The 27,874-nt window shown below is 34.9% G+C and overlaps 1 protein-coding gene across 1 annotated transcript in view; it reads right to left on the reverse strand.

The window, feature by feature from the left end:
• Positions 1 to 814: 814 nt before the first annotated feature.
• Positions 815 to 27,874, reverse strand: part of WDR27 (WD repeat domain 27) — an 86,884-nt gene continuing 59,824 nt past the window's right edge. Inside the window, exon 24 of the mRNA XM_077782100.1 lies at positions 815 to 1,541. Coding sequence (XP_077638226.1) covers positions 1,494 to 1,541 — 48 coding nt within the window. The 3' untranslated portion in view covers positions 815 to 1,493. The remainder of the gene's footprint in view (positions 1,542 to 27,874) is intronic.

Consider the following 27,874-nt stretch of genomic DNA (forward strand, 5'->3'; position numbering starts at 1 on the left):
ACTCTTGGTGTGGAATTCAGAGCATGCAGATGAGAAAATTAGCTAAATTAAGTTTGAATAAGACCATCCTGAAGACCCCTGTGGTGGAAATTAAAATTTAAATCTTGCCGATCATTTGTAAATGTGGCATACCAGCATTTAGCTGCAACATAGAGGATGATTTCTTGGTTAATCTGATTTTGAACTGAAAGAGTATTTAAAAGTATTGAAATGGGTTATTTCACATTTTCTTTGATCACACAAAACCTTATTCTGATATTCAGAGTTCTGCTGAGTATGATCTGGCTGCACTACTATAGTCATTGATTATATCACTGTGTTCTAGAGAACATGAGAATACAGTGTATCCCACCAGTGTATGATTTTGCTCATCAAAAAACTTCTAAATCCTTTACAAAAGAATTTTTAATGGAAACTAAACAATTTATAGAAATAACTTGATCTACTTAATATTATATGCAAAAATCAAGGACAGCTATTAAATAAAACATTCTTTACAGTACTGAAAATGATCTGGATTTACTGATTGGTGTTAAAGTAGGGGTAGTAACTCAAATTTTTCATCTTTTTATTTTTTTACGTAATCTGATTAATAAATTATGTTGTGGGAATTTTAACTTTGAAAAGGCAGCACAATTTTGCAAGGAAAAGAAAAACTCCATCTCCTTTTGCCAGTCATATATCTGCTCTCTACTCTTAGCTAAAGTCAATGAAGAATGAGAATGTATAGCCAAAACAAAAAAGGTTGTCTAAAAACTCTTTTCTAAGAGCAAGACTAGTAACCTAGGAATAATACAAGAAATTAACATTTTTTTTCTGATAACTTTATTTTCATATTATTTTAGCATTTTTGAAAATATTTAACAGTTATTTAAAAGACAGAAATAGATTCTTTTAAAGAGAGGACATTTGTCACATGTTCACTAAGAAATTTACAAAACCGTATAAATAGTAAACCAGCAAAATTCTAATGTCAAACAAAATCCATGCTGATTCCAGTAACCCCAAAGTATAGCAGAAGGACTTTCATGGCATTTCAGAAAGACATACAATCCTTCTTTCTTTCAGACTAATTTAAAAATTTGTCACAAACTGATCTAGCTTTAAAGATGGAACACTTGTTATTTTACTTGAATTTTCTAGATTAAAGTGGTGCCCATCTAGCAAAGCACTACACAATGCACCTAACCATAAAAACGCAAGAAGACCTTTGAAAGCCACTTCTGTGGTGATTTGCTAGAACAAAGTCAGAATGAGTAGTCTCCTCCTTTTTGTGATCTTTCATCCTTGTTTTTCCAATAAAGGTAACGGGTTTTACAGCAGAAAAATTTTGAGAACAGCTTGAGGAACTTCCTGAAAATAATATAAGAAGAAAACTGTAGTTTAAAAGGGAATATTATGCTACTTGCTTCTGGCCAGTTACCAGTCTCCTTTCTCTCATCAAGTCATTATTCTCAGAGTATCATGGCCAAAGCTCCACAGGTTGGCGAGTATCAGGGTAGAAACAATCGAAGTTTGCCATCCAAGGTGGCTGTGGTGAGCTGCAGTTCAAAAGAAAAGAACATATGTCTTTAATGAAGATCTTTCCAGTAAGCAGTTTTCTTTAGAGCAACAAACCAAATGAAGATCATTAAGATTATATTTAAATTACTTCTATGTTAAGAGGTCCAGGATTCATTAAAAAAAAACCAAAACATAGACTTTTCTCAACCAAGCTAATCTGAAAATTCCATTTCACTTAGATTTTTCTTTTCCAACTATTTTCAAATTTGTGTCAACATCCGCTAACACATCAACAGTCTGTAAAACTGAAGCATATGTTAAAACCACATAGAAAGTCAAACAGACTTCACTGTGTATGACTCAAGAAGAGAATATGGAAGAAATAAGAAAACGAGCTGGAATAAATGAAGATGGAAAATACTGTGAATTAAATCAAGCATACCAACAAATACAGTTTTCTGATTTTTATTGGTGTTAAGTGTAGAGTAAGAATTTCCTTTGTATGAAAGTGTGTTGAAAAATTTTATGCAGAGGCAAGTCTTGAAGACATGCATAAAGAACCTTCAGCTTTCTTTCACCAGATTGAGAAGATCTTAATTATGAAATTAGAGGCAACACTATTTTCTGCACTTGCTCCTACAAACAAACACTTGAAAACCTGCTGTATTTCAGAAAGGAAGGGACGATCTACAAATGATACCACTTATTAGTCATTAAAAATTCAAGGTGTTTATGCTTTGCATATTAGGATTTACACTTATTTCTCACCAGTGATAAAAAATCTGTAGGACTGGAACCAAACAGGCCTCTCATGCTCTGACCAGTTCATTTGGTTAACTTTTTGCATCTTCATTTTTCTGCATCTGTTCTTTCTTTGATACATTGACCCATTTGTTTATTCCTCTGGATAAAGGAACTCTGTGGTCAATAAATTATCTTCTTGGGTTTGTAGTCCCTGCTTCAATATCTCCAATGATTAATTTTTCTAATCTCTCATAAGTGTTATCTCCCAAGACAGTGACTTATATTCCATTATTTTCTTTTTTCTTAAGTAACCTGAAAGTATAGACTATCCAGAACCATCCAATCTAATTTCTCTAACTCTACTTTTTACAGCTATCCAAGATAATAACATATTTCCAAAGACTTCTAATATGTCTGTATCTACCTCTGCAACTTACTATTGTGTTTTTATTTAACTCCAGACAGCAACTAAGTACCACACAGCCAATTGCTTACACATTTGCTCCGCTCCAAGGAGGGATGGGGCAGAGAATCAGAAGAATAAAAGTGAGAAAGTTTGTGGGTTGAAATAAAGACAGTTTAATGGGACACAAAAGGAAGAAAATAACAATAATGTTAATGATAACAATAATGATGAAATAATTATAATATACAAAACAAGTGATCACAACGCTCACCACTCACTGACACTTCACAAGCAGATGCACCAGATGCACAAGCCAGCTTTTCCCTCAGTTTATATACACTGAGCATGACATCATATGGTATAGAATTTGGCCAGTTTGAGTCATCTGTCCTGGATGTGTCACTCACAACTTCTTCTCTCCATCCAGCCTTCTTGCTGGCAGAGCAGGAGAAACTGAAAAATCCTTGACTTGGTATAACTACTACTTGGCAACAACTAAAACATCAGTGTGTTTTCAACATTATTGTCATACTAAATCCAAATCACATCACCTATTAGGAAGAAAATTAACTCTGTCCCTGCAAAAACCAGGACATACTGGAAAGATGACGTAAATGTAAAATACCTAAGTAATAGTCCTTTCTAAATTTTTGTAGCCATTTATTGTGTGCACAAAAACAAAAAGAAAATGCTTTTGTTATTTCATGCTATCAAAAGAAAACTAATGTAACCTGAAAAATCAGGGATTAATTCTATTCTATAACAGGAGATAATATAAAAAACCTGTTTATTTCTATTTAAAATAAAATAATTTTAAATTAAATGAAGTTTTACAAGACTAAGGAGATAATCTTGACCATCTTCCTGGCTCTAACTGTAACTACAGAAAACATTAGATGAGCTTAGCTATGTCTTTGTCTGGCTAAATCTTGAAAAATTTTAATGAAATGTCACAACTCATTCCAGTGTTTAAGTGCCTTCTTAGTTGTCTTTCAAATTTTTTCTCTAATGTCCAACCAGAACATCAAAAACTGCAATGCGTGATCAATCCTCATGTGATATCCCCAAAAGTCATACAACGTGTCCAAGAGCATTGTCCAAATGCGTCTTGAGCTCCATTACATTTGTGTTCAGGCAATATAGAAATTTGAGTTAATAGCGTAATAGCAATATAATAACAGGAGAAAGCTAATTGCAATTTGTATTAACACAGATAATAAAGAGTTTACTAAAAATCTAGCCTGTAGGACCCTTGAAATTCTTTATTTATCACACTTAAGAGCTATTGAAATTAATTGTGTTTGCAACTGTATTTAGAATCCATAGAAATCTCAATAAGATTTTTTTTAATGCTTAACTTATGCCAACATTACATTTTCAAATAATGCAAGCATGTTACTTCATTCAAACCTCTCAGCTCCCAAACATGCTACTCCAAAACTGTTTTACATTATACTTGAAATCTCTATAGTAGTTAAGTCAATATACTACCCACCATTAAAAAGTAAAAACACAAAACAAAACAAAAATAAAAAAAAAATCACCCAAACTAATTATGTCTTACTATTACATATTCAAATCTTGGCATCAGTCCTTTGAATAATTTGACACATATTTAAAGGGTTCCTATGGAACAACCACTAGAACATTATGGAATATTATGAAAGTGTTGACTATTTTCTATATTGATAGATATATGAGGGAAGAAAATACCTTCAAGTAGGACTGAGGATAAAATTGAAGTTCTGAGCATTTTAGAGATTTAACAAAAAATTCAAGCTTTTTAAAAAAATGCAAGTTTTTAAACCTATGACATTTGGCACCAGGATGTGGAGGAGAACAAGTTCTTGAACACAGCTCTCTTTTAGTTCATGGTCTATACAAAATATAAAAGTTTATTGGATTTTATTGGATCTTTAAGCTAAACAAGTACATGCAATGTTGGAAGGATGTCAGTTAACAATATGAATTTCAAGACATTACCTACTGCATTACCTTTGATATCAACATAATATCTTATTTTTCTAGAATTACCTTTGGTTGGAGGTAAATTTGTTTCTGCAGTAATATCACACCAAAAATAAACCCAAAAAACATGCTGCAAATTAGAGACCTGGAATATTCTTAAGCCACAAACACAAACAGTTGAATTTGTATAGAAATGTATCAAATGAATATTCTGTTTTAATATTTCACACAACACACATATACATATGTATATGTATACATATACAGGCCAGGCTTCAAAACGTCCTGTACTTTAGGGAATAACAAGAATTAAAGCAATTTCAGCTGGTTTCACATCACAGGTACATAACATTCTTTTGTTTTCTTTCAGTCAGTATAAATATGCATAATATGCAAGTAGAGACAAAAATTTTTAAGCTCAGTAGCTGCACAGCAAAAAGTATAATCTGGCCAAAAGTCCAGTATCTAAGCAGAACAGATGGGAATATTGTTTATAGGGGGTTAGTATTTTCAGCTTTCATTATTCAAACTATTTTATGAAAATAAGAGGCCACAAGTGGAACCAGTGCTCTTGAATTTTGCATTTGTTTCACAACTACCAACAAGCAAGAGCAACAGGAAAAGGAGACATTATGAAATTGGATTTTACTATATTTTTCCTGTTCAGAAAGTGGAGTCTAAAGCAATGTAGAATTCATCACCTTTAGTCCTGAAGATCTATAGTGCATGAAAGCTTTGCAACTCTGATTTTGTAGTTTAAGCCAAGAATAGAAGACATGTAAGTAGCACTTTGGAAAGATTTGTTTTCTTGAAAGATGAGTGTTTAATTTGACAGCTGCTCTCTTAAGCATTCAATCAGTTAGATCAAAGCCACATTTTTTTGCAGACAGAAGACAGAAACTTTTATTCTTAAGATAGCTCTCCTATTGCAGAAATGAGAATTGAGAAGAAAATACAAAAAACAGGTTAAGAGCTTTTAATCATACATACATACATAACCATAATGATACACTTGAGGTTTATCACACAGTCATAACCATACAGGGGTAAGTACAGGTAGTGTCACTCAAGCTGAGAACTTCAGTTTTTATAGCAACTGTAGATGACATGCTCACATTTTTCCTCCCATTATGCTCAGTGCATGGGTAGGGTTGATCAATAGCGTCTCTAGTTCCTGTATTTGATATGCTTTGCATATCAGAGGTGGCTTGCCTATCCAGAGGGACTCAAGATCAGAGGCCACCATGAATAAGACATTAAACAGCCATTAAAGGAACCACTGATGATGTTTATATAGAAATGCTCTAGGTACGCTTTTTGCCTTAAAGAGGAGGAAGTATTTTCTAGAGTTGATAGGAAGGATAACTGTACGGAAAGCCAAACTATTCAACAGATTAAAGTTGTAAGAGGAAAACAATGTCTCAAAGTTAGTATGCTGGGACTGTAGAGAGGCCAAGGAATAACAACATTTTTCTAGACAACTTATATTTGCAGAACCCCATCAAAAGAATGATGCAAATGTAACTGATCCACCATATCCTGTATTGTCACTAGTCACACAAACAAATTAACAGATACATTTAAAGATAACTAGGTATAAAAATATTCTATTCTTTCCATATAGGACTGGAATTTCTGCCTCTTCAGGACTCATTATTGTTGAGGTTTATGAATTTGACTCTCTTCTATGCTGTCTTTAATGTAAAGCATAACTCCACTGCCAGCAAGGTGTAGTCTGTGCTCCCTGTACACTTTGTAAGCATGCACTGCAGTTCCTCTACCCTTCTTCCACTAAGTTTATGTTAAGCCTAACAGGTCACCTAGGGCCACCTTCACTCAGTGCTGTCCACCCTGTTTGCCCATCTTATTTCTTTAGTTTTAAAACCTTTTGTCTTCCCTTATGACTCAGATTAAGTTCATCTCTTCTGGACAGATGTTCCTGGAGCCTCCTGTGAAGTTTCTCTAATGCATAATAATAACTTTAAATGTATTAGCTACTTCAGCACCTGCATTTCTTTGCTGTCAGCCATTAATAAATATTATTTATGTGCTCAATAAAAGCAAAATTCTCATCTATTTCATTTAACATGACATTTTTATAGGCAAATAAAACCAGTAACTCCCAATAATTCTTTCATCTTTTAAAATTACTTGATCAACATGTTCTTGGACTCTTCACTACAGTTATGTAAGATCTATTTCAAATTATGTTCACAAATCTAGGAATACCAAGTTTGGTTGTGGAGGGTTTTTTTGGGGTCTTTTGGGTTTCTTTTGGTTTTGTTTTTGGTTTTTTGTTGCTGCTGTTTGCTTGCTTGCTTTTATCTTCTATCAATCTCTAAACACTCTAGATTTCCTCCATACTATCATATAATTTTTTTCTCAACCTAAATAACTAGGAAAAATATTACCAGTAAATTATTTTTTCTTTCTAGTAGATAAACTGAGTTACTTGCTGAACATTTGTTCAAAAGGCAGTAAATGTCTTACTGCATATTTCAAGTCTAAAATTCAGAAACTACAGACATAAAAGTTCATAAGGAAGAACTGTAACTGGAAAGATCAAAACCCAGTGAGATGGAATAATTTATTTCATCTTTTCCTAGGCTAAGGAATAAAGAGGAATAAAACACACCAATATTTATAAAAGTATTCAAGTAAAAAAAAAAACAGGAGAAGAAAATTCAAAACAAGACTGAGCCATTTATGTCTAATTCCTGCTCCCATCTGAGGTTCAGGCAACCTCTTTTTATACATAAAAGCATTCAGCTTTATTTAAATTAATAAACAGGCCCCATATCTAAGGTAGGAGATTTTCCCTTGGCAAAACTCGAATTGACTTCTTGGGGGCCAGGATTGTAATTAAGAACTTCAATTTACAGTATGCATATGTAAGCCACTTCATCAGTTATTCTGACTTCTCTTAACAGATTACAGATGCACAGAAAGATGACCCTTACTTCAGATTACTTAATTATACTTCCCCTAAAATAATTAACAAATTTCCTACCAAGAGTTTTGAGGTATTTTGACTTGTTTGAAAAAAAGAGTTGATGTGGGTTCAGAACACAAAGGAAACCTCAGACACCAAATTCTTAAAGCAAGAACATTTCTAGTTTCTGTAGGCTTCAATATTCCATTCCAGAATTCTACACAGCCCCCACACCCTGAGGATGCACACCATCCTCAGTGAGAGGGTGGGAGACCTCCTATGTCCAGTCCCAAATTACACCATAATCCACACTGCTTCTTACATCAGAAGTCAAATTTCAATGTGCCTGATGTAGCACAGCAATACTTCCTGCTCTGGGAATCCACACAGAGCACAGCTAATTTACAGACAAGGGAAAAACTTAGTCTGAGCAAGGGCTTCTGAAGGGCCACAGGGAAAGCAGCACAGTACTTACCAATGCTTGAGACACAGCTGCTGCAGACACCATAAGAAGGATCAAAATTGTTTCACTCATCATGTAAGAACTGATGAGTGATTTTGAGTTTTTGCTCATCCATGATGCAATTTGTGACATACTATTCTTCATGTATTATTACTCAAATTGGCAATATGGTTCTTGGCTGCCTTGTACATAGGAGTTTGGCTTTCTGAGTCAATAATAGGTACCATTTCTTGAGGCCAGTAAAGCATTTATTGAAATGAAATGTCCAAAACTTGCTACAGTGTGCCACACAGCGATTCAGCACCAGTGATGTTGATTGAATAAGCTACAAAAATATGTTTATGTCTGATACTCATATGTTGCCATCCCCCATTTAATGCACTTAGTGCAAAACTTGGCAACCAATAGTATGACTTCATGTGCCAATTATGCCTGTATTCAAAGAAACAGGTTTCTAATTTACCTTAATTAGAGGTACCATGCTAATCACCTCAAGCTATTTCAATCTTATTTCTGTCACAGATAAAATAATTTCTATTCCTATATATCATTACCCCTGCTAATTCTTCTTTGGCGTCCATTTTCTTTCCTTTACATCAATAAGAAATTAAAAACATGCCATAAACATTTCCTCTGCTTTTAGGTAAAATCATGCCATAAATTACCAATGCACATATATATGGGCATTTCTACATGAATTCATATCCATACACATACATACAGTTTATTGTTACTTTCCTCAAACTTTAAAAGTTGGTTATGTATTGGTTGTGCTTCAGATAAAAAGTACTTCAGTCTTTCTTACTGAACCCAAAAGGTTCAGAAATATGCATTTAAATAAGAGTGCTATGTTAACATTATTATCTCTTTATAAATACACATCAATTTACATATAAAAATACACAACACCATTTAAAATACAGCTGGCTTGCCTCAGGATATTACACTGAGGAAGCTTATAATGTCTTACTTCACTTGTTCACATACATAAAAACTGTAGAAGAAATAAACTTGTTCATTGTTAGACTAATCCAACCTAAATTTTTACAATTTGTTATAAATTTAGAATATCTAAACAGCCTGTAAGCATTCGTATCTGGAATTTATTTCCTTTGAGAGTTCATACTCAGTCAGCACTTTGTTTTCTGATAAAAAAGCTGAACAGCTTCAATGTTCCTGGATGAAGCCATGCTCCAACTGGAATTGAAAGGAAAGTCACCAGCAACTACAAAGAGATGGAAAGGATTTCTAGGGTTTTGTGGTTTATACCACCAACAAAGATTATGACTCCTGCTTTAGGTATTCATCTTGACTGCTTCATCTGTTTTGTAGCCATAAAAAGAGACTCATGGAGCGTTAAAATCCTGTGGAGATTGAGATTTGAAATAGGAATGCCACAAAAATATTTTCAATTGTAAGAATAAAAAAAGACTAAGGAGCAGATTCTCATTCCTAACCAGATTTAAAACTGGATAATTCTACTGGTTTCCATGTTGTAACTCCACTTTTTCATTGCTTTGACTAATGTCATAGTGAGTTACATCTCAGCTGTAAATGGTCCTTCTACCAAAAAATTTCACTATGGAATTAATTCTTTAGATCTTCACCTCAGCTGTCCATAAAACAGCATTAGAAAAGTATGCACCTCAAAAAGGAATTCAGATCAGCACACAGAGTAGGAAGGCATTGCCAACAGAGACAACTGAGGAACAATGAAATCTCAGGAATGTCTTAACTTCCATCCTTTCCCAGGGTTTGGCTCTTTATGCAGGATAAGGCAGTGGGAAGATCACTTCACTCAGGATTCATGGTCTAGAACACATTCCTGAAAATTGTTTTTATGGTCTGCATTGCTGTATTACTGCAATTCATATGGGATTTTTTTTCCTTTTCACTTCTGAATGTTTTATTTAATATCCACTTCACAGTTACACATATTTGTGTGTGTCTGTGTATGTTTATACATTTCAAACAGCTGCCACTTTTAGACCAGGACATGCATGTTTTTGGGTACTACCAAAGAACTTATGCTGCATGAGAGGACCTGACACTAGGAAGGGAAGCTCCAGTTTAGGTTATGGCATGTGGCTGCAGTTATATGCAGGAGTTGGCAGTGTCATTCATCTCCAGATGAACTAAACAATAACTTGCACTGAAATTCACCACAACATAAGCACAGGATATGGAATGAAAAGAGTATTCTAGATCAAGAAACATTTATCTGTTTCATATATGATCAAGATCCATTCTACGATCAAAAGTCTTTCTATCTCTAAACTTCCAACTAGAAGTCTGTTCCAGGTCCTCACTCATTGATTACTAGGCAGGAAACTAGGAAAGATATTTTAAGTTTTTCCATGGTTGTTGTTTCTCAGGAATACTTTTTGAAAGTTTCATGCATGGACTATTGAATTCTACTGAGAATTCCATATTATTTCAGGATTTTGGGCAATTCTCTCTTCGCCATAGTTCTCTATCTCAAGTTCTGTGCAGCAGACACAAATTTGCACAATCAGGAGACATTTGCTAATCTGGCTGCTTATTTTTTCAGCCACATACACACTTTTAATGTGGGTCATTGTAATAAAATGGTTGTCATAATTACAGCTTATTGAAGGCCGTCTTGCAGTCAGATTGCTGTCCATTGGCCTTGAGAGATTCCACTGGAAGATATCCACTGGATATCTTCCACTCTGGAAGATATCCACTGGATATCTTCCACTCTGGAAGATATCCAAAAGCTGACTGGACATGGGTCTGAACAACCTGCTGCAGGTGGCCCAGCTTGAGCAGAGGGATTGGACTGGATGACCTCCAGCAGTCTCTTTCAATTTCAATCTTTCTGTGATTTTGTGATATTAGACTGGTGAAGCAGGGATCTGAAGATACTGCATGATGAAAAACAACAAAGAGCACTGTGCAGTTATTTGGTTCTCATTATATGAGAAAAAAAAGTGGCAGGACTAGCCAAACTTACGTAGATTAAAGCAAAATCCAATTAATTAAAAATATGTATAATTAGTGGTACTTTTAATACATTTTTAATGTAGAAAACACTTGTACTCTATGCTTACAATAGCAACTTTTGAAAGTCTGAAAAGACGCTTGGAACTCACATGGCTGGATAAATGATCAGGAATGTTTTCCAGATCATTTGTTTTAATGATGGGTTTGAAACAAATGCTATCTCAGACATTCTTCAAAAGCCTGCCATAATCTCTGAGGCTACTAATGTTTGCATGCCATCGACATTAAATTACAATCATGTCTCTTCACTCAGTAACTAAAAAAACTGAGGAAAACATGAAAAAGCGTTTTTACTAGCATCCCACTCAGGTGTATAATTACAAATTCCACTTAAAAATCTGGACATTAGCTCACAGGAAAATGCACTAAAATCCAAATTTCTTTCACGCAAACCTAGCCACACAAGCATAATCAGGCTTTCCTCTTCAACGAAGTGGTTTTACACCCCTAATTATCCTTGGATTTTTCTTTTTAAAACTGAATTTTGTATCAGAATTTAACAGCCTCACATTTCTTCTTTTATTATTCCACACTCTATTGTGTGTGCTCAGAGTGTACTCTGAGGTTTTTTTACCAAAATCCAGATATTCCCATGGAATTTCCATATTTAAAATAGTCACTTCATTTGGAAATGATCAAAAGACAAACAATTATAAAAAGAGTAAGCCTTTTGTATGGAAGTATTTCTATTATTTCTTACATTCAACATTTTCAAAACAAAATGGAAAAGTAAAAGGAAATTCTCAATATGATTCATCCTGAACAGTGTTGTTTCTATCCCCCCAAGATATTGACAAAATATCTCCAAGTGGCATAAATTGTGTTACAAAAGTTTTGAGAAAGAACAACTTGTTTTTTTGGTTTTTTAAATTAGGTGTTAAGTACTGATCACAGAGGTCCGAAGCAGCATAATGAAGTCATTTGTACCTGGAAGATCTAGATCCAGTTTAAAGTAACTGCTGGTGGATGTATTTCTTCAGACTACCTACATATACAGTTTAAATTATCACCATAGTTTAAAATATTTTGAAATAAAATGTATCAGATTAGTTGCTAAAAGAAAAAGGTATAAAACCAGACATAGCATTAAAACATTTAGCTAAATTACCACAGTGGCTGGTGGTATCCTAATTTTTGCTTGACTTTAGTTTACTTCTGGGTTAAAAATTTAAATAAAGAAAATAAAAAAATTATTAGTTACAAATCCTATTATATGCTTATAAAAAATTACTACTGAGATGTAGTGAGTTTATTTAAACGCCACCAATGTAATTTTTAAAGATCATTAAATTAATGGAAATGCTAAAAACCCTCTGTTCTGCCCTACCCTAAAAATTATAGTATGATCTTTTTATGTAAGGTAAATTCTCTAAAGCCTCTTAATATTTACCAATGATATCTGGGACATGTATTCTGAAACTTATTAAAGCAAAAATATGGTGATTAAATAAAAATAATTCAAGATGTCTATTAATCTTGTCTAAAATAGTAGAAAGATTAAATTTGTCTTTGCATCTTCTATAAACATATGTATGAAAAAAAGTTTAACCTAAGATTAAAATTCAACCTTATACATGAACTGCAGAATTGTACCCTCCTAATCACAGTAATAGAAATGCAATATCACAAAAGATCATTGCACTAGTATTATATTATCAATTTCCCAATGAAACAGATTCCACTTTGTCAAAAATACTTCTGGAAGCAACTATTGAAAGTAATTCTTAAGAACTTTGAAGAAGAGAAGCCAAATGTGTTTTCCATATATAATGAAGTAGAGTTGCTGGCAGACAAAAACCATAAAACATAATGAGATGTCACCACCAGAAGAAAGTACCTTCCCACTCCTCAGTGACACATTACAACTGTCTGTACATGCAAGAGACCGTGAGACTCATTAGCAGCAGTGTGAGGGCGCCTTTACAGCCACCACAGGCTCTATTCTGAGAGTCATGGTCTATTGTCACTTGGAATCTAACACATTAAAAAGCACTGGTAAATCCTAAATCTGAGTGCCTTCCTGCCCTAAAACGGGGAAAGCCCTCTTGTCAAATAGTGGAAGATGATTTGCTACAGTGCAGACAGCTAAAAGGCATTTAAACGTCTCTACAGCAGGATCAACTGCATGACATGCATTTTCCATTCATGATGGAAAATCATTTTGAGGAGAAGGCAATAATGCATTTCACTTTTGCCATTCAGCAGATGGTTATTCTAAAATTTTTCAAATAGCCTTAATATTTTGAGATCATAATTGTTGACATTAGTAATTACAAGAAGTAGACCAAGAGGCAAAGTTTTAATGGCAAAAAAGGACTCAACTGTGGACATATAAATGTAGATGACTCTTGCTAAATGGAACTTCTCAGAGAGAATGAAAGACCTGGTATACCACTCAGGATATCACAATAGAGAAAGAGGGAGTATTTACATGTGTTATATAGGTAAGATATTTCTGAAAGTATTGTTTTCTTGAACTTATAACTATATTCCAAGATACATAATATAATACAGAATATGAAAAAAATCTCTAGTCCTGTTGCAATCATATTTAATTTTATAAAGAAATTTTTAAGATTATTGAAATCTTGTGCAGATTCACTTTTAAATATTTTAAGTCCATATTTTAAGTCTTCATGACTAAGACTTAAATATGCCTCTTCAATAGTTTCCTATTCCTGGGAAAAATATTTGATGATAGTGTACGTATTTCTTTACCTTGCACTTTTATAAAGAGTATGTCATCGCATCTGGAATACTCTTCACTTCTCCACCAACAGATGCAAGCAACAATAGAGAGAAAATGTGAACTGATTTCACTTTGCACTTTCCATATTAACTTTATTAAATTAGAAGGTTTACTCTTTCTGGTAGCTAAAATAAACTTGTCAAAGGTGCAATTTTAAGATTCCTCACCACTGCAATTTTATAATGCAACAGTAGGCTCTACATGTGGAATTATTTCTTTCATAATACAAAGATTATTTATAAACAATTATTTAGTGTTGCTTGCTGCCATTTCGGAAATGAGAATTCTATCTTAAGTTCCTACAAATGATAAAATTTGCTTTTCATCAGTTCCTCATTAACCTGGTATCTTTTGGACAGCACATATATCAAAATGAAAAGTTGAAATGAAAAAATTTTTGTAAAAATGAAAAACATTATTTTTTAGTATGTCATTGGCAAGTATGCAGATTCCTATTTATATTTTTTACTATAATCCTATAAAATATGAAAGGTTTTAAATATGCACCTTTATAAATATTCCCTTTAGTAGCAAGTCACACAGAGAACACATTTTCAACCATCTAATTTCCAGAGCACTGAATATTTACCAATTTCTGTTAAATATTAAAAATTGCAAATATGGAAAAATATTCTGCAGGAAAAAATGCAACACCAAAATGCAATTTGGAACAAAATAAATTACTAAAGTAACATACACTCACAAAACACTCAGAACAGTAACAGAAGACTAACCAGAATTAGTTTCCCGAAACTTTTTGAGCTCACAAAGGAAAAGCAGTAGAGAAACTAGTTTAATAGCTTTCTTAAAACGTGTTTTTCCTAAGTACCTGATTTATGCAGCCAAATAAGAACTTTAAATGTAGCAAGTCAAGCAAAAACCTCATTTAGCGTTCTCTACCTCAAATATACATTTGCATTAAGTAACCCAGGGGGTGGTTAGACTGTATACATTAAATTTAACCAATTTTTTAAAACAACTGTAAATATTTTAAGGAGAAGTCTGCTATTTATATCATCATAGAAACAAAAATTAAGAACTTGAAGGTATGAAATTTAGGGTTATCCTTCAGTCAACAGAGAAACAAGGCAGGTTCATAGAGTTTAGCATAGAGCCACACAGTCTTACTTATGTGAGCTCATAAGCAATGTAGCCATGTTAGTTTGGTGTGACCTTCCAGGGAGTTAGTAAAGTTGACAAGAGGCATTAGCTCATCTACAGAATAAAAGTTTAACTGCCCCACCCAGACCACAAGCTGGCTTGTTAGAACTCCACAGATGAGTCTAAGCCTATTGTGACTAGAGCAAGGCTGGATCCTTTGTGCACACCTACATAAATATCACAGAGCCATACAATCACAGAATGGGTCAGGCTGGAAGGGACCACAGGGGGTCCAAGCTCCCTGCTTAAGCAGGGTCATCCTGGAGCACATGGCACAGGATTGTGTCCAGATGGTTCTTGAACAACTCAAGTGAGGGAGACTCCACAACCTCTCTGCACAATCTGCTCCAGTGCTTGGTCACTTGCACGGTGAAGAAGTTCTTCCTCATATTCAGGTGGAATTTCCTGTGTATTAGTTTCTGACCATTGCCTCTTTATTGTTGGTTGGCACCAGAAGCAGAGCCTAGTTCCATCCTTTTGGCACCCTCCCTTCAGATACTTACTGCTGATGAGGTCCCCTCTCAGTCGTGTCTTCTCAAGGCTGAACAGGCCCAGGTCCCTCAGCCTTTCCTCATAAGTGGATGCTCCAATCCTTTATCATCTCCGTAGTCCTCTGCTGCATCTGCTCCAGGAGCTCCATGTCTCTCCTGCCCTGAGGAGCCCAGAACAGGACACAGCACTCCAGACGCAGCCTCTCCAGGGCTGAGTAGAGGGGCAGGATCGACCTGCTGGCAATGCTCTTCCTAATGCACCCCAGGACAGCACTGGCCTTCTTGGCCACACGGCACTGCTGGCTCGGGGACAGCCTGTTTGCACCAGAAGCCCCAGGCCCTTCCCCACAGAGCTGCTTCCCCGCCGGCTGGCCCAGCCTGTGCTGGCGCCCGTGGTTACGCCTCTCCAGGTGCAGCACCCTGCCCTTGCCTTTGTTTAATTTCTGAAGGTTCGTCTCTGCCCATCCTTCCAGCCTGTTGAGGTCCTTTTGAAGGTCTACACAGCCCTTTGGGGTATTGGTCACTCCTCCCAACTTTGTGTCATCAGCAAACCTGATGAGGAGGCATCTGCCCCTCCATCCAAGTCATTAATCCAAGACTGGGCCCAGTATTGAATCTTGGAGGACACCAAGTGACAGGCCTTCAGCTACAGCCTGTGCTGGTGATAATGATACTCTGGGATTTGCCATTCAGCCAGTTCTCAATCCACCTCATCTAGGCCACAATTTCCGAGTTTGCTTACAAGGATGTTGTTAGACACGTATCAAAAACCTTGCTGAAGTCAAGGCAGACAATATCTACCACCGTTCTCCACTCATACATCCAGGTAGGTGTTTAATCACAGAATCAGATGTAGGTCAAGCATGATCTAGCTTTAACAAATCCATGCTGACTGCTTGTCATTCATGTGAGCAGAGATGGCCTCCAGAATGAGACATTTCATCACCTTTTCAGGGATTGAGCTGAGGTTGACTGGCTGGTACTTCCCTGGGTTCTCCTTTTTCCTGTTTTTGAAGACTTAGGTGATGCTTTCTTCCACTCCTCAGGCAGCTCTCCTGATCTCCATGACCTTTCAAAGATTCTTGTTGAGTAGCCTTGCTATGGTGTTCACCTGCTCCCTCAGCACTTGTGGATGCATCCTGCCAGGCCTGTGGACTTGAGGATGTTAAGTTTACCTAGGTGTTCTCTAATCCAATCCTCCTCGATCAAGAAGTCTTCCAACATTCCTTTACCCTGAACTCCTGAGTCAGGAGGGATGGGATTGGGGTGTCTCACCCTACTCTAGTATTGAGGATTAAGGGAAGTCATATATCAGAAATTTTAAAGTGGAGTAGTCTGCACACATGTGTCATCAAGCATCAAAGACTAGAGATATCCATGAGGTTTCCCTGTGCCACTATCTGAACCTAAAAGAAAAGAGGAAGAGAGGGACCCACCTTCTTGGTTACAAACCAGACTTTTCCCTTTGAACAAGGGCCAAAGAGAAGGAATGCAGCTATGAATACAGATAACAATTTCCTAAGAATTTCCCTCCCACCATCCCTCTGGTTTTTGAGGAAATAGTCTTTTAAACCAGGAGATTATCACTGCATACTCATCCTCTGGATGGCCTCAGGCCTTATCATTCCTAGCCTATTCAATTAGACAAATACAGTGATATTAGAACATATTCACTTTAGTAGTTGCATAATTTTCTATAAAAGCACCTATCTTCAGACTGTATATACACACATCACTAGCTTAGACACACTTCCAGAATTTACTTAGGAGTCCCTTTGGATTGAGCTGGCATCTTGCTGCTGAAAATTCTCTCCAGCACCTTCACAGAAGATATGCACAAAGCTGGCCCTACTTTGGAGAGGAATATAGTGACAGCCTCAAGATTAATCATATCAGGAAAAGCAAATAACATGCAGCAGATCTTTTTAAAAAACCTGAATCTATGTCTTTTTCCAGGGAAGACAGTGATTACCAAAAGGTCATTTTTATTAAAAGAAGTTACTAGACTATAGACATAGAAGGTTCATAGCAAGTTGATACTCCTTTCTGTGATATAGTCTTTAGAGAGAGAAAGTAGCAATTGCTCAAAGTTACAGATGTCAGTGTATGAAAAAATTCATTAATCTTCCACAAGAGCACTGAGCAGACACTGATGCCAAGTGCATCTTCACACAGTTTACAGAATTCCTCATGCCAAATGGGGAACAAATGGGTCTTCTGGGATTGAAATGCATCTGATTACATTCAGCATTGGAATGCCAGTCCTCTTCACTATGTATTTGCAGTTTCCTTTACATTATTAATTATGTGCCAAGTAAACTTGCTTTAACCCTAAGAGTCATACAATATTTCCTGGAGCAGATTTACAAAGTTTGCACTGAAGATTCATTCCAATCTATTAAACAGGTCTGGACTGGTAAGCAGCCCTGAAATCATGACATTGCTACCATGCAGGTGAGGTCATATTCTTGAAAAACTGATGCTTTGCTTTCCTCTATATTTACTGAGGGAAAAAAATCTTGACAAAGCAGAAACAAAAGGACTATATTAGAGCTTCAGATAAAGACAAAAGATAGAGCCAACAAGGAATCCTAAACTGCTCCTGGAGAAGAAAAATTGGCATCTTCCTATAAGTGGTCCTATTAGCAGAAGAAATAACAATAGAGGAAAAAATGGAAAAAAGGTTGATTATGATTGATACCATTGCTACCAGCAGAAGCTCCTGGCATCAGATGTTTCAGGGGAAGTAGAGGTCTACTTTTTCTTTCCTTTATACTACTCTGAATGGTTGACATGTAATATACAGAAGCACTGGGGTTCGATCCAAGTTATTAAGAACTTCCTCAGCAGCCACGCAGAAGGCGAGAATGCCTGGACCAACTAATCTAAAACCAAATTACTAAATACTAAAAGCACACAAATTTTTCGAGTAACTAAATAAGAATCCAAAAAATGAACATACATGGGCTCCTAAAGAGACAAACAGAGAGAATGTCAGTTTTTCCTGATACTTCTGCCTGATTCAGGGTTTGAATAGAGAGGTGGTACATCTCTAAGAGTTTCAAAAAGTAAACAATGGAAAATTAGGAACATGTCCTGTGGTGTTGCAGATTATAAAAGCCTGAGGTCTTGTTTGCTGCCAATGTTAGCAGGTCAGTTTTTAATTTTATACTTACACATCTAAGCCTATCAAGTTAATTGGGAGATACAGAAATGTACATGAAAACTTATAAAAATCAGTTCCACTCACCTATGTGAAATATTTATACAGAAAATAACTACAAAACATCTTTCTCCATACTTTCAAGATGTTAACATTTTCTTGAACAGGTTCTGAGAAAAACCCTATTGTATATGTACCTTTCCACAAGAAGCTGTTAGTGTATTTGTGTTACCCATTTATATTTTCTTATATAACATCCTGACTGTGGCTTTAGGTACTACTCCAGTAGTTTTGCTACTATTTGTTATCATTTCATGACAGCCTCCAGACACGACACTGCTCCAAATAAAACAGATGGCTGTTTCCACTAATGTCAGTCAGAGCAAGGTCTGTTGTTTCAATCCCGCACTTTGATCACACAAAACACAAAAACCACACTTGTTTGTATTTTACAATCACTGTCAAATTAAGTACAACTACGACTAACTTTTATACAGAGTTCTGTATTTAGAAGTAGATCCTATCTCCAGATATCAAGATTTTTTACCATACTACATAATATCCTAGTTAGGCCAATCAAACCCCAAGTTCTTGGCCTAAAAAGCAGACTCTATAGCCAAATAAAATAGCACTCGGGATCTGTTACAAACATTTAATGAAAAACTGTCAAACCCAACATTTTCAGTCCTGTGACTATATTTTATATCATAAAGGACTGATTTTTTTTTTTTTTTATAATTAATTAAGCTATTTTCCAGTTTTTCCTCTAAATTTTAACAAGTATTTGAAAATGGCTCTGGTATAAATTATTAATATGCTATATCTTTTAAAAATAAAATACTTACTAAAACAATTTCCTTCCCAGAACACTAGGATTTAAAAATATATTTTTGTAAGTATAAGCCTGGAAAACTGCATCCACTCACAAAAGTATGTGTGACACTACAATCGCTGTTAGTCCATCCTTACATGAAGTGATCAAGAAAATCCTTTGTATCTTACATGCAAAAAACAACAGGAGAATCCACTGATACATAACAGAAATTTTCTCCTACACAGCTATCAGAGCATTTTTCTGTTTAATTTATTATGCTATTTCTTATTTTATATCATTATTGCACTCAAGTAGGTATTAATTATTTAATCAATTATTAATTCTTATTCTAGTTTAAATGCATTACATTTCTAATGTCATTGTCTTGCAAATACAAGGCATATCTCTTTTTATTCACCTTGTATTTACTGACATTTTTAAAATATTTTTTCATTACCCATTCTTGTGTTAAGAATTTTTCATCTTATAAAAGTAAATGTTCATTCTACCTTTTCCTACAACTTTAAGGCTTTGCACTAGCATCGTGTGTAAATATACAATTTTTCCTTGTTTTTTTCTTTCTTTCTGGATTCTGTTCAACTTCCTTTTTGTTATGTTTTGTGACTTTAATTGTATATAACTATTTTACATAATGGCTTAGTAGTCTGGTGGGATAAATTTCTATTACTACTTTTGAAAATAAATTTTTACTCATGTCACTGTCCAGTATAAAAGTTTGTGATCTTGGTATTTTTTTCTCTGCAGTTTTGCCTGAGTAAGATTTCTCCTTTAGGTCATAGACTGATCAAAACCAGAGATAAACCTTAGTATATTTTCACCTAGTAGATATATTTCCTACAGGTCAAAAAGAATTTTCAAATGGAATAAAATAATCTCTTCTTTTTTTCAAGTGCCAGTACAAAGTCAAGACCATGAAACTGTCAAGGTCTGACAGGCATGCCCAGTGCTAATGTGTCACCTTCCAGAGGTACCTTTTGAATAAACATATGCAATCAGATTACTAATATGTTCCATATATAAACATAGGGTAGGATGGTGCAATTAGCCTTCTGAAAATCTACTATTCCATATGGGAGAATATAAAGTATAACTATTTTGGCATGTAAAAATCTAAACACTAATGGCATAAGCACAAACTAGTAAGAAATGTATACATAATGCAAATCCTTTGATTTGGTTCTTATTTAATTTGAAAAGTCAGAACTTTAAGTAGTTGTAAGACTGATGGGTCACTTTGAAACAGCATATCCTTGGGCTGCTATAATTCCTATAAAATTTAGTCCATAAGGAACATTATATTGCCCTACACAGCTAATAAAGAACATATTTTGAGAGACTCAGACTGATATATGTTAAAACTGAGAGGAAAGCATTCTAAAGACTTTCAAAGAAGACAACTCTCCTCCATCCACATCCCCAAAAGTATGAGTTTCACAGCACTTTGCAAGAAGATATGCAATACCCAAAAAGATTAAATACAAAAACATTTGCAAAGATCTATTGCATTTTTCATGAAAGGTTATCTTTTACACATTTATGAGTACGGATCTCAGAGACAAGTTCTACAGAAGATAAAATATAGACTAAGAGAAATTGAAGTACCCTTGCCCTAATGGCTGAGTAGGTTTATTTATTATATATGTAGATGAAGGAGTGATCTAGCTAACTGTGCTGCTTCAGCTGAGCAGATTAATTGAAATGGTTTACCTATAGGAATGGTTAGCAAGCACTTAAATAAAGAATCTGAGAATTTTTTCCTGCTTCTGGTGAGGTTACTACACCTTGGCTAAATAATTCTTCTTTTCTAGCATGAAATTTCATGTTTCTAATGCCTACAGTTTGTTTCCTAATCACGCCTATTTCTCCACAGTATTTTCTACTTTTCTTTTACTTTTCTTTTCCTCTACTGCAGTGCTTCCATTGTAGTTGAGATGTTCCTCTTCTGTGCTCCTTCCCTTGCCTCGGAGGCCCAGTCTCCCACATTAACATACTTCCTTTATTCTCTCCATTATTTATTAACGTATCAATGTCAGCTGACTCTTTCTCCTTCCAATGTAAACACTCCTTAGTTTCTATGTCCCTGAAAGTCCTGCTGTTCTCCACTTTTGTTTCTCCAGTTACAGAGTCTCTCTCATTTACCTAATAACAAAGTATGAACTGTTTAGAGTCAGGTTTGATGACAGTTTTTTGCAGTCCTCTTGTCTAGCATACCTTTTGCTCTTGAATTCAACTGAAATAATTCCTGATATTCTTTCCAATGATCTGTTCCTAGACATAATTGACAATAAATGTGCCATCTGTACTTGCTTCCGTCTATCAAGCTGCCTTCAGTACAGCTGATAATGCTTTTCCTGGACTTTAGATCTCTCTTGGATTCCATATTTCTTCTCTGTCATTATTATCTTTTATCAGTCCCTAGGGAGAGCATTCTCATCTCCCAGTAAGGTCCCCAACAACATTTCACAGGAGTCTTATGTTTCTCTTTCCCCCACTCACATATTAACTTTAAATAATGTCAAGCCGCTATTTCTCTAAGCACAACTCAGAGTTAAACCTCTCTTCCAGAGTAATCACCATGCCAGTCTGAATAATGATTCACCATTATTTCAACTCCAACAAGATTAGAACAAGGATCCTTATTTCTCTTTCACTGCAATTTTTGCTCAAACCTTCTCCATCATTATAGACAGTAACTTGTCACCGGGACAGTTAAATTGGAGATGATCTGCAATTTACATTTCCTTCTATATTGTCACCTCTAGGTTATGTGCTAGTCTTACAATATTTTTTTCTCTATAGGATCTCAAGGATATGGTCTTCCGCGTTCTTTTAAAAGGCTAAAACGTTTATCTAGCTCAAGGACTCATTGCAACCATGTCCTTTTACCTCATCTGGATGGTTTTATCTTTCCTTTTTTTCACCATTGTCACCCCTTGATTCAATGAAACTGTGACTATGCACCACCTTCCCTTCCTTTTTTTCACTGCAAACTAAGAATTTTTACTACCAAATTTTCAAAGTCTGTTCCTGCATCAAGGTTTGAGCATCTTGCTTAAGGAGCACAACTCATCTGTGTCAGACATAAATGAAACAATTTCTTAGTCTGCCATTACATTTAAAACTATCAAACAGGTGCAGAATGCTGAGAAGTGTTAATTAGTACTACATCAATGTATTTTTACTTGCATGGATAGATAGCTGAAATTCAAAACTAAATTAATAGGCATCATGGGAAAACCAAAACAATGATGCTTGAGTGCCAAAGAAAATTTCTTCCAAAAAGTTTATAAATGTAATGGTCTTTGGGGTTACCGGTCAGGGTAGTATAAAGTAAGAGAATGTAAGGTATACTGTTAGTCTTTGAAAGCATTAAATCTTGAAGGTTATCTTGAAGAGAAAATGTCCATGCTTGATAAAGTTTTCACAGAATGACCAAAGCCTCCATACAGACTTAAAGACAGAGAAATTCTTACATGTTTACTCTGAGCAACATAAAGAGGAATCGATTAGAGGCAATTGGAGGAAAAATAACTGTGATTTAAAAATTTAAAGAGACAAATATTATTCTTTCATAATAATACAATTATTAAAATTGAAAATATTTACTATTTTCAAAACATTTCATATCTAGTTATATATAACCCATAGTCTTTATATAAACACGCAGTTAAAGAAAAATACCATATTACATCAGCAATAAAAATATTATTTGCATACGCTCAAAAAACAGCCCAAAATGGGCCTTCAATAGCAATTTGGCTAATGCCAAACGCAGATTAAGGTTCTTTGGAATAGAACGATTTAACTTTGGGCATGCTGAGTGTGGGACAAATGTGAAATTGCAATACTCTCAATTGCCCACACACTGACCATAGAATTACTCCATAGCAGGAGACCATCTATGACAAGTGAAGGTAAGCAATCTGAGTGCTGTGACAAGCAAATGCACAATGTTCATGAAGTAATTTTTTTAAAATGTATGTATTCTTATCTTGTTGCAAACTCTCTAGCTCATCTGCTGGAGGTTTAGAAAATTTCCTAGTGCTTGTCCAAAAGAAATACATCCTTTAAAAATGTCTAGAATTCTGTGAAAAGAGATATTTCTGTCCACTTGATTTTCCCTGGGGGTTCATGTGGAACTTTTTTTCCCTTGCTACATCTTTCTTACCTACATTTAATTCACTGTCATTCTTCCTTCCCACTTCCATCCCGTTCCAGTTTTGACTGCACCATGCAGTTTCCAAAGCAGTTTTGCAGTTTCCTTACAGAACTAAAGCTATGCAGAAGCCTAGATGCTGGCTGTATTTCTGGCAACATCAGTGCTCTGTCAATAATTTTGACAAGCATGCAACACTTGACAAATAATTTCTTAAGAAAGTTGGCAACTCAAAAGCTTCCAATTATCATAATTTCTGCATAAAAAATAATTTTTAAAAAACCCAGCAAAGATAGCAGTAGCAGTTTGGTTTTCCTGCAAATGCTTTTATGATTGATCTTGTTCTGTTACTTACTGTAAGGCAAGGAACAAAATTAGAGAGTGCTGATATAACATCAGGCTACCACTCATTATTCAACCTCAGCATCCACAGTCCATTAATATGAGACAGAGACACATGAGCTATTCTGCAAATATTTCACTTTCTGAAATATTTATTTGCATAAGATCTTTTAAAAAACTACTACTGAGCTGGAAAATGTCATCAACAATCCTTCAAAGTGTTACAATACTGCACCTTTGTATTACTGGCAAGTGATTTTCAATATGGACAGTTATAAGCAGGAGCTGTATTTTTAACTGAACCAATATATACTTTCTTTTCAAACTGCATTTGGAAGCATTTGCATTAACTTACAAAGGTAAACCAAAATTGACATTTTATCATTGCTGACTTTCCAAAGCAAAGTAGTATTACATACTGTCCAGCTGAGCCACTTACTAATAAGAAACTCCTTGAAATTACAATGGGGCAGCTTGGATAAGGACACATGGAAATCTAAAAGGGCTGTCAACAGTTCCACAAGATTTAATTATCCACACATGGTATCAGATCTAGCGGTACAAAAAATATTTTTTCAGCTGTACTGAGAGGAAAAGATTGCTGCCTAATTTGACTCTCATTTAGAAATATTCAAACATGTGAAAGCAGAAAAATATAATTGAATTGCTTTCATTGACTTCAATTCCACAAAAGACTTCTTTGCCATTATCCATCAGAAAAAAAAAGTGGTTTATTTTGCTGGAAAAATTAACTATTATAAAATATCAGCATTTCTTTAACAGCATTAGGGAATAAATTTCTTCAATGACAAGTGACAATGTTTATAGCATCACAATTACAAGCAGACTATAATGGCAGGCACAAATGGTTCAAGGTTCCGAATACTAGTTAGACCTGAAGCTTTCTTCTGAATAAAGTGGCAAATTACAGATTTTATGATGATCTCTGCAAGTGTGTGTACATATAGAAAGTCTTATTTATTCATGTACCACACAACAGTGACGTAAATTCAAAATCAAAAAGGGATCATTTACTCTTTCATCAACACTAATATACCATCCAAGAAATCAATTGTGAAATCAACCTGTTGTGAGGTAACAGTTGGTTTCAGATTCACATATGAATTTTGGAAATAAATTAAACCAAGAGCTGATTTTTCTGAATTCTTTATCAAGCAAACTTGCAATAAAATGAAATATGCTTTCAAACTTTATCTTGCAAATTCAATGATCAATGAAACAACCTCAGTTGCTTTCTAGCAGTTTTCTAGCCTCATCAACTACAGTTTTCTGAACAGCAAATGAGGAAACAAAAACAATAACAACAAAAGAAAAAGAACCCTAATTGCAGCTAAAAGACAGATTTCACTAGCCTGTCTCTATTCTCATATTGTTAGGAAAGTAGGGGTATAAGAAAAAATGGAGGCATGTTACAGATTTCAATAACTAAATAGGCTGGTTTATATCCTTATATAACTAAAAATATAAACTTAAAAATTACCGATAGCTCACTCCTAACTGCCCTTAATGCCACTTCATGTGTCAGAATTAATCAATACTAATGCAGTGTACTTTCTTGTTTCTTTGTGATCCCTTTTTTCACCCCCCAAAAAATTGAGCAGTGTAGACTCTTGTCAGGTTTACTGAAAATATACAGCATAATGCAGTAGAGAACTGCAACAGTGTCTTCTCATAAAATAATGAAAGATACTTAATGAAAACACTAGATCCTTGCTATGATTGTAACAGATATTTTCATTTTACTGAAATAAGATATTTACTGAAACAGATATTTCATTTTACTTTTTCAAGACAGACAAGAGCAAGTACACAAAAAGTTCAAAGAATGTCTTTTTGCTCATTTTTTACTTTAAAAATAATTAAAAAAAAAAAAAAAAACATTTTTCCTGAGAGCTGAGGAAACATGTGTTAATAATTTGCCCAGAAAGAAAAAAAGTCAGAAATTAGTAAACATATGACACTCTGAAATTAAAACATCCACAAAGCTCTAGTATGATTCAGCCCTAATAGCTGCTTATGGCAACATGTTTTTCTGGTTTTTCTTCATTTGTTTCCACTTAAAAGAATTTTTTTTGCTGTAGCAGGATTTGCATTTTATAAAAAGAAATACATTAGACTGCATTTATTGAAGAATAAACATATAGTACCCAGACTAATGAAAAGAAAAAATATTACTTTACTGGTTTGTAATGGCTAGATTTCAATTTGCCATGTCTGACGTAAATATATTAACATAAACCACTAAGAACTGATAAGTGCACTGGCATATGAGGAATACATGGAAGGCATTGAAATCATGAGCAATAGAAGATATTTTTAAACAAAGGTGCTGTATTACTGGAAGTGCCATTCTAAGAAAGGGTCAACAAAAAGAAACTCTCCTCTAATAAGAAGGTAACTGAAACAATTCACATCCATACTAGAAAAATATAATTCAAATCAACATTTCCCCACAGCATTTTGGCATGCAAATTTCTTTCAACTTCAAAGTTTGGAAAAATTCTGTGGTTTGGCAATAGATCAGCACAAGTGTAAAACTGTATACAGTATTGCGAAGTAAAACTACGTTCTTTCAGAAGAATGCAACTATACCAATTGATGTAATGAGTTTGGTTTTTTTTTAAGATATTGCAAGGTGTGTAATCAAATATTCTAATCTTTAACTACTTTATCAGAATCCAGGAGCCATACATATAATACTCCATAATTATAAACTAAGTTGTAAATTCTGATTTTCTTCACTGAAATATAAAAACCAGTTTACCAAAGTATGCCTAAAAATGACACTACAACCTGTTGGACTGTTTCATGTGGAGTTATTATGCATGCAGTATCTTCTTTTTCTATAATGTCTCCTTCCCAAATGAGTGGCTGTCACAAGGTTAGCCACGCTTAGCAGAGTTAAACAAAGAACACCTATAAACAGAGCATTACACTCATTCAAGGCATGATGTCTTCCTGAAACTGTCCCTCCCAGGAAACTCTCCGACCACCCACGATACATCCTATTTAGGAACTATTTGTTATTGATTGACTCTCCCAGACTGCCAGTGTATTATGACCACCCACTGTTGGTTTGCTTGAGGAATGCAACTCAAGCCATTCAACAACAACAATAAGAGTCGCCATAAGTTGACTTAAAGGACTAAAACCTCAAATACTGAATAAAAGATCTAACAAATGAATAAATGTTAATAACTGACTTAAGTGCAGCTTCCAATTCCATCTTCAGAAAAGATCTGTAAGCTAGAAGCCTAAATCACTTGAGTGTTTTTATATCCTGCTATTTAGTCCATAAGCCAACATCCATCACAGATACCTTACACTCTATCTATGAAAGCCTGGAAAAGTACAAAAACTTCTGATTCATTAATAGGGCTGCATGTTTTTGCAATCTACTTACATTTCCAGAATCCAATATCACTATTAATAAAAAGCCACCATTGTCTTTGGAGCATCTGTCATGGGCATTGCTGTATGGTCCAGCTACACACCAACAGAATATTGTTCCCACCAAGTACTGTGTAACTCTCAGTCACTTTGCTGTTCTCTTAGTTTTAACTGTAGTAGAATTTATTTTTACTTGCAGATCTTTCCAGTTCTTAAATCTAGAAATTTGTAACTTAGAACCATGGTGGAAAAGAAAATGAAAGGATGCACATTGGACATGGTTTGAATATTGTCCATTAATGACCTGCAATTTAAATTTAGCTCTTTGGAAGCCCTTCATTCTACATCTTGACTATAACTGAAGGACCCTCTCATTTGTTCTCCTTTTAAACTGTAAGGCCATACTTTGTGTCCATCAAGCACAAAGTAGAAAACATTTAACAAATCAAATCATGTCAGAAATAAAGGCATACATGGATAAGTTGAAAGGCACTTTGTCATCTAATATATAATTCCCTACTAA

Source organism: Lonchura striata, chromosome 3 (genome assembly GCF_046129695.1).
Source record: "Lonchura striata isolate bLonStr1 chromosome 3, bLonStr1.mat, whole genome shotgun sequence".
In the NCBI taxonomy this organism is placed as follows: domain Eukaryota; kingdom Metazoa; phylum Chordata; class Aves; order Passeriformes; family Estrildidae; genus Lonchura; species Lonchura striata.